Here is an 8,642-nt window from a genome sequence, read left to right as displayed (position 1 = left end):
CGGGCAGGGGCGGGGAGGGGAGCGGCGGCCCGGAGCGCACGGACTCTGCCCCCGCCGGCCCGCGGCGCCGAAAGGAGCGGGTGGGGCGAGCGTGCAGGCGCCACGGGGCCCTCGTGCGTCCGCCTGGAGTCCCGGCCCTGACCCGGGGTGTGAGGCCGTCAGAGGCGGGAGGTTCCCGCGGGTCGGGCCTCGGAGCCCCGGGGGGACGTGGAGAAGGAAGACGCGGAGCGAGCGGCGGGACCGGCAGGGCCGCGGGACGGGTCCCCCCACTTTCCTCCTCAGGAAGTGGCAGCCGCGCTGCGCACCTCGAACCCTCCGACAGCAGGAAGCACCTGCACGTTGAAGGGGCGCCGTGGCTTAATCAGAGGAGTTTCTTTTCTCCTCACACTCAGAATCCTGCCCTGGCCCGTTAGGAGCTGGAGTCCCTGGGGACCCACCTTGCGACGGTGTGGGGTCCCCGGCGCACCTGAGCCCAGGCCCCGTGCCTGGTGGCGCACTTGCCCTCCCGTTTCACAGAAGAGCTCGGGGGCGCCAGGAGCAGGGACCCCATGAAATAGCGCCGGGGTCTGTGCCCCCACCGGGTCCTGGGGAGCCCTGAGCTGACGGTGCCTGGGATTGACGGCACCCAAGCTAGGGAAACCGAGGCCCAAGGGGCCCACACTGGGTCCTTTCGGCTGGGACCACGCGGGAGGCCTCAGGAGTGTCAGACCCACGTTTCCGGAGTCCAGCCTTGACCTGGGCCACTCACCGTCACGTACTGGGAAGTGGCAGGGCTGGGATCAGAAACCAGGCTGCTGGGCCCCAGGATCCGCCGCCACCCTGAACCTCCTCTAAAACCTGCTCAGCACCACCATCAGCCCCCTGCCCCAGCAACACCAGAACAGCGTGCACCTCAACAATGGACTTCACCTGGGAGCTCCTCGACCCTGCTTCCTGGGTCCTGGAGGGTCAGACACCTGCACGTGGGGCAGGGGGCGTCGTGAGGGACTCCGTGGGTAAGGGGCTCTTGGGAGACAGCAAAGGCACCCAGTGTGGTGCTGGATGGGAAGACGGTGCAAGCTGGCCTGTGGCAGGGGGCTTCAGGTTCCCCTGCTGCACTCACGGTGAGGCAGGGGCTCTAGCTCCTGTCGGAATGAGGGTCATGAGGGTTACCATGCCCGGCATAAATGCTACATAAATGTAGGCTTCAGCATCACTACTGCGCTTCCCCCACACTTCAACTTGTCTGCAAATGACCACTGCTGTCAGTGTAGTCTTGACAGCCCACCCACCTTTTCTGCTAAGATGGAGAGGGTGCAACGTCTACTGGAGTCAAGGAAAGGCAGGGTTCTTTACTGAGCACCTACTGTGTGCTGGGGAGCAGGGAGGTCATGTGGAGGGGCTTGCCAAAGTGGGAGGGGGGAAGACAGTGGGGGCTGTGAGATTGGGCCAAGCCAGGAGGAGGAAGAGATCCAGGAGAGGGGTGGGGTCGACCTGGGAGGATAGAGGGCGGAGGTGAGGCTGGAGGCTGTTCCCCCTTCCATCCTTCCCTTTGGGTGGGGATTTGGGTCAGCCCTTAAAATCCCTGGGCAGGATAAGGATTAAAATCTGGTGGGGGAAGCAAGAATTAGCATTAGGGTCAGGATTGGGGTCGTCTCCTACATATGCTGACTGCCATCCACCACACTTCAAGGAACTTCTTGTCAGAGCTGGATCTGCTGCTGTCCCCAGCTGCCCGGTCCTCCCTTACAGGAAGAACCTGAGGCCAGTGCAGCTCCCAGCAGGGACAGAGCCTGACCTGGAGGCCAGGCCTCAGTGGCTTTCTCCTTCATCTGCAGATGGCAGAGCTGGAAGCGGGTGGTGGTACAAGGCCCCAAGCTGGGTCCCCTAGAGACAAGGCCACCCCTGGCGGCCAGGTCGCCACCCCCAGGCAAGCAAGCTCGCGGGTTCAGCAGCTGCAGCTCCCACCTCTTGCCCAGCACTGGCTCTGCCACCTTGGTGCCTCACTGCAACCTGGATAGCTCCAGGCTGTTTCCAAATGGACTCTGTGGAGACTGAGACACCTGTGAAGTGGGCAGAAGGGGGCCTGGCACACAGTAGGTGCCACCTAAGTGCAGCCAGCCACTACACCTGCCGTTGCTTTCTGTACTTCTCTGGGACTTGAGAGGTAAATTACTTGCCCAAGGTCAGAACAGGAGTTGTCTCCCAGGTTTCAGGCCCTGGGGCTCTTGGAGTCGAACGGGTGCCCGTCAGTGGGTTTGACGTGCAGGCAGTGGACAGCAAAGGCTGAGGGGTAGATGGTGTGGAAAGACAACTAAGTATCCCTCTGTCTGTCTGCATAAAGGGGGCGAGAGAGGAGCTATCACCTGGGATTGTAGAGAAGATTAAACAGTTTGTGAAATGCTTGACCCGGGGCCAAACATTAGGAAACATCATTTGAGGGTGAACTGAACAAAATGCAGTGCCAGTAGGTGCCATGTGTCTGCCGGGTTAAGATGTAAAAGGTCCTTCTTCCTGGGGTCAAGATTTAAAAGGGCTGGAAACTGCTGCCTTCGAATTCAGAATCCAGAACCCATGAATTCAGAATCCCACTCAGACTCTGCAATCCCTGGAGCGCCTCTTAATTGAGTGTCACCTTCCAGTCAGGGACAGGGTAACCCTCCGAGTTTCAGCACCGCGAGTCTGCTGTGCTCTGTGAGGAAGTCTTGACTGGGTCACAGCTAAGAAAACCACACAGCAGGAGTCCTGGATGCAGATGCCAGAGCCCCTCGTGCAGACAACGCGGGACGCAGCCGCCAGAGCCTCTTGTGCAGACAGTCCGGGACGCAGCCGCCCTGCCAGAGCCCCCCGTGCAGACAACCCGGGATGCAGCCTCCAGAGCCCCTCCTGCAGACCACCCAGGATGCAGCCGCCCTGCCAGAGCCCCCCGTGCAGACAACCCGGGATGCAGCCGCCTTGCCAGAGCCCCTCGTGAAGACAACCCGGACCGCACAGCCCTCCCACCATCTCAGTCTGTACGTTTGTTCACTGTCCCTGTCTCCCCCAAGCTCCAGGAAAGCGGGAGCTGGCACACAGCGGGTGCGCAGGCCGTGCTTACTGGGGCGCTGAAAGACTTCAGTGCCCGGAGCCTGAGGTCAACCAGGGACATGACGACTGCAGGGAGCTCTCACTGGGTCACAGCAAGGAGAGACACACAAGCAACAGCGCGTTCTCGAAGGGAGGGTCGGTTTCCGCCTGCTTCTTGTACAAAACGAGGGGCGGAGACGGCAGGGGCCACCCTGTGAAACACTCGATTAAATCCCCATTCACAAACCTTCTGATGCGTAGTAGCTTCTATCCTTGCCCCCCAAACCAGGAGCCGGTGAAGGCAACGAGAGTCAGCTGGAAGACCTGGACTAGTCTGCAAAGCTGCTGAGCACCCACAGACCTCAAGGACTTGGTTCCGACTCAAGGAAGAGCAAGGACAGTGGTGGTGCAGGGGCTCCAGGGAACGCGTAACGCCTCTGGCAAGGCCACCACTGTCCTGTCTCTCTCTTGATGTGGCTGCTGACAGCCCACCAGGGCGGGGACGGTTCACTTCCCAAGTGCTCACCAGGGGCCGTGTTTTCGACTCTCCCTGCACAGGCTGTGGGGCGTGGCTCTGGGTGAGTGGAAACGTTTGTCCTGCGGCGACCACCACCCCTCCCTCCCCGACCTCAAGCCACAGGACCAGGGGCCGGGGCCGGGCTCCGCGCCGCCTTCAGGGGGCACGGGTGCCCTCTGCGGGACACGCGGAGGCGGCGCTCCACGCCAGGGTCTCAGCATCCCCGAGAACAGCCCAGGACTGGAGCCAATCAACGCCAGGGACCCCCAGCTGAGTCCTGGTATCTGTGTAACAAACAGGACACCCAGTTACATCTGAATCCCAGAAGAGCAACAAACCGGTCTTCAGCATGTGCCCCAAATCCTGCAAGGGACACGCTCACACACTCGTTTATCTGTAATTCGACGCTAACTGGGCATCCTGCATTTTCTCTGGCCATCCTACTCAGCAGCTACAAACCGAGGAAACAAGGACCACCATGGAGAGAGAGACAGCTGGGTCAGGTCAGCAGGGGCCCAGACAGTGCCACTCTGGGACCATCCGCTCTGAGCAACTCTCCCTCCGCCACCTCCACCCCCACAGAAATTGTCTCAGGAGAGCCGATCTCCAGGCAGGCCCCTGGCTAAGGCCACAGACTCTGTCCAGAACAGATTTCCATACTTGGTTAGCAGGCAGGAGGTCACCAAAGACGTTCACTTCACTGTAAAAGGAAAGCATTAAATAAACTAACACAAATAACTTCTTGACGGCCACCGAAAAGCTGAGGCCAATACGTTTGTTCTAGAGAGGTACGAGCTCTCCAGAGGTTAGACAAGGCCAAGTCCGGTGGAGGCCTCATTAATCCTAGGAGCCTGGTGTGGGACGAATCCGCAAGAGCCCCAAGGCAGAGCGGGCCCTCCAGGTCCTCATGCCTGGGTCTGGGCTGCAGGAAGGGCAAGATTCCACCACCCCGCCCCCGCCCAGCTGCTGACAGGGTGGGGGCAAGGCCTTCCTGGGGCAAAACCGTATCCCCTCTGCTCCTTACTGCCTTACCCACATCTAGTGCACCCTCAGAAACGCAAGACCCCACGGACAAGGAAGAACGCTGTCAGTCAACACACAGCACCCCATGGTCTCTCCCAGCTCCAACCTATCTCAGCCATTCCAATCACATCGAATCTCCCGACGCTACTTCAGCTAAAAACACCACTACGGCTCCCCACTGCCTCCCCAGTTTCAGATTCCTTGGCCTAAGACGGAAGTTGTTCCTGCACTGCCCTCCTGACCTTTGTGCTCACCCCACACAAATGGGAGGCTCGTGCCTCTGGGTGTCTGCGCCCGGCCTGCCCACGTCCTCCTCCCTCTTACTGTTTGTTCCTCCATGGGGCCTGTCCTGCTACCAAAGGGGAACAAGGGACCCAGGCCTGGCCGACCAGGACACCCTTTCTGCTCGGCAGTTCCTGGTTCAGTTATGGGCGTTGACACCCAGGAACAAATTTTACCCAGTTTTATTGGAACTGTTGGGCAAGACACAGGCTTCCCACAGGAATCACAGATGCAAGGTTGTGTGCCTGGAGCTTCTGGTTCCATCTCAGTCACCACAAAGGGTACTGCCCCTGAGAATAAGGTCAGTTTGGGCAGCAGAGAAATAGAAGCACCGAAATATCATCATGTGGATGATGACTCCTGGTTCCTGCTTCTGAAGGCCCTGGACTGGGTCTTAAGGGTGTAACTTCTGGGTCAGGCGCTGTGGCTCACACCTGTCATCCCACCGCTTTGGGAGGCTGAGGTGGGCGGATCACCTGAGGTCAAGAGTTTGAGACCACCCTGGCCAACATGGTGAAAGCCCATCTCTACTAAGAATACAAAAATTAGCCAAGCGTGGTGGCGGGCGCCTGTAGTCCCAGCCACTCCAGAGGCTGAGGCAGGAGAATCGCTCAAACTCAGGAGACAGGGGTTGCACTGAACCGAGATCATGCCACTGCATTCCAACCTGGGCAACAGAGCAAGACTCCATCTCAAAAAAAAAAGGGCTGGGCTCAGTGGCTCACACCTGTAATCCCAGCACTTTGCGGGGGTTGAGGCAGGTGGATCACCTGAGGTCAAGAGTTCGAGATCAGCCTGGCCAACATGGTGAAACCCCGTCTCTACTAAAAATACAAAAATTGGTGGCAGGTGCCTATAGTCCCAGCTACTCGGGAGGCTGAGGCAGGAGGATCATGTGAACCCAGGAGGCAGACTTTGCAGTGAGCCGAGATCGCGCCGCTGCAACCAGAGTGGGTGACAGAGCGAGACTCTGTCTCAAAAAAAAAAAAAAAAAAAAAAGGAACAGAATGACAATGATTTCAAGTAACCATTATGAAAAGGTTGCAGATTGCAGAAGAAAAGATGGGGGAAAGTGAAAATGGAGAATTTCAGCAGAAACATTAAAAATACCTAAGAACAACTATTAAAATATACAATATGGGAATTAACAATTTCAGCAATCTGGAATATCAGAAAAGAGAATTAGTAATGTCAAAGACAGGGACATGTCGACAGAAATTATTCAAAGGCCAGCACTGGCTCACGCCTGTCATCCCAGCACTGTGAGTGGCCAAGGTGGGCGGATCACAAGGTCAGGAGTTCGAGACCAGATTGGCAACATGGTGAAACCCCGTGTCTACTCAAAATACAACAAAAATTAGCCGGGCGTAGTGGCACACACTTGTAATCCCAGCTACTGGGAAGGCTGAAGCAGGAGACTCGCATGCACCCAGGAGGCAGGAGAATCGCTTGAACCCAGGAGGCGGAGGTTGCAGTGAGCCGACATCATGCCACTGCACTCCAGCCTGGGCAACAAAAACTCCGTCTCCAAAAAATAAAAAAAAAAAAAGAAATTATTCAAACAGAAGCACAGAGAAAGAAAAAAATAGAACAAAGAGATTGCTGTGAGGCAACGCCCAGGGTTGTAACCTGAGTGACTGGAGAGGCCTGTGGGACAAAACCCAGGGCAGTAACACACGACTGGAGAGACCTGCTAGACAACATTTGTGGCCACATGACTAGAGAGACCTGTGGGACAACAACCATGGCCGTGATACATGACTGGAGAGACCTGTGGGACACTCACGGCCGTGACACGACCGAAGAGACCTGTGGGACACCCACGGCCATGACACCAGTGACTGGAGAGACCTGTGGGACAACAGCCATGGCCATGGCACATGACTGGAGAGACCTGTGGGACACCATGGCCGTAACACCAGTGACTGGAGAGACCTGTGGGACACCCATGGCCGTGACACATGACTGGAGGGACCTGTGGGTCACCCACGGCCGTAACACCAGTGACTGCAGAGACCTGTGGGACAACACCCAGGACGTGGCACGTGTACCAGAGACCCAAAAGACAGAGAGTGGGACATCAGAAAAAATTTGAGAAATACTCTTCCAGAAATGGAACTCTAAGAAAGAAAAAAACCAAATACTTGCAGAAATAACAATCAAGACTTCAAAATCTGTTAAAATGCACCCACCCTCAGGTCAAAGTAGCTCAGTTTAGAAAACCAGACCCAGGTACATCACAAACGGCCAAAGTCCAAAAATAAAAGAAAACCATTTATATAGTCAGAGGTAAGAGATTTCATATTAAGGAAAACAGAAGAATGAGAAAATTCCTCATCAGAAACAACAGAAAGCAGGCATGAAGAGGACAACATGCCCACAGAAAAACACAGTCCACTCAGAATTCTATATCCTGTAAAAATGCACTTCAGAAAAGGAGGAGGAATTAGGGCCTTTTGATCCATGTAAGAGCTAAGCCTAAGCGATGTCACCGCAGAGGATCTACAAGACAACACAAGTTAAATACGGCACTTCAGACTCAAAGACAATTATCCCTCTTGGCAGCATGGAGTCGGAATGAAGAACTTACGAGCACCAGGAAGGTACAGAACTACACGTATCTTCAAAGGCTACGGAAAACAAGATCCCGCTACACACCGATTCGAACGGCCAAACGGAAACTCCTGACACCCCTGAACACGGGCGAGGACGTGGGCCTCGGGAGCTCTCACTCGTTGCTGGTGGGTGTGAAACGGCTGGGCCACAGGAGGACAGCTGGGCAGGTTCTCACTAAACATGCTCTTATCACACGGTCCGGCAGTCGGGCTTCTTTATTCACCCAAATGGGCTGAAAAGTGGTGTCAAAACAAAAACCTGCACAAGGGCAGCTGGATGCATAACTGCCAAAGCACAGACGCTACTAAGACGTCCTTCAATAATGGTATGCAGATAGCCGAGCTGCAGCCCACGCCCAGCATGGAGTTTCACTCAGCGCTAAACAGAAATGAAAACACATGGCGAAGCCTTCAATGACTATGAAAGAAGCCAGTCTCAGAGGCTGTTACACACTGTACGTGTACATAAAACGTGTCCTCGTCAGACCGCTCAGGACACCAAAGCACGTCCTCATCCAACGGCTCAAATCCAGTGGTAGTGAAGTCTTCAAAGCAGTTGGAGGAAGAAACCGAGAGGACGGAAGATTTCCTGCTGGAGGCAGGGCAAGCCGGAAGACAGTACACCTTGCACGTCTGAAGAAAACGTCAGCAGGCTGCGGCGCTCCCACGAAAACTGCTCCACACATCCCCAAACGCCCAGGCTGCCCAGGGGCTGGCCCTGGTTCTCACAGCTCCTGGCACTGGCTCACTAGCAAGACCCCTGACTCTCCCACACCCATCGTGCAAGTGTTCCTGGTCCATCTTCCCTCACCTACAGTCCCTCAGGCCAAGCCAGTCACCTCCCAGCTGGGGGATGGCCCTCCTCACATCCCATCACCAGGCATGCCCATATTTTCCTCATTGATGTGGACAATATGCAACCCAGCCAGCCTGCACGGCCCCTGCAGGGCGCTATTAACAATGCAGACCTTGGCTGGGCGCGGTGGCTCACGCCTGTAATCCCAGCACTTTGGGAGGCTGAGGCAGGCGGATCACGAGGTCAAGAGATTGAGACCATGCTGGCCAACATGGGGAAACCCTGTCTCCACAAAAAATACAAAAAGTAGCCGGGCGTGGTGGCAGGTGCCTGTAGTCCCAGCCACTCCGGTGGCTGAGGCAGG

The 8,642-nt window shown here is 56.3% G+C and overlaps 1 protein-coding gene across 1 annotated transcript in view; it reads left to right on the top strand.

The window, feature by feature from the left end:
* LOC108531779 (uncharacterized) overlaps nucleotides 1-3,274 on the top strand; it is a 4,933-nt gene extending 1,659 nt beyond the window's left edge. Inside the window, exon 3 of the mRNA XM_017875385.1 lies at nucleotides 2,717-3,274. Within this exon, the coding sequence (XP_017730874.1) occupies nucleotides 2,717-3,263 (547 nt within the window). The 3' untranslated portion in view covers nucleotides 3,264-3,274. The remainder of the gene's footprint in view (nucleotides 1-2,716) is intronic.
* The last annotated feature ends 5,368 nt before the right edge of the window (nucleotides 3,275-8,642 follow it).

Source organism: Rhinopithecus bieti, unplaced genomic scaffold, assembly GCF_001698545.2.
Source record: "Rhinopithecus bieti isolate Rb0 unplaced genomic scaffold, ASM169854v2 scaffold_10175, whole genome shotgun sequence".
Taxonomy (NCBI): domain Eukaryota; kingdom Metazoa; phylum Chordata; class Mammalia; order Primates; family Cercopithecidae; genus Rhinopithecus; species Rhinopithecus bieti.
The sequence above is the reverse complement of the archived record's forward strand: the minus strand, read 5'-3'. Positions and strand labels throughout refer to the sequence as shown.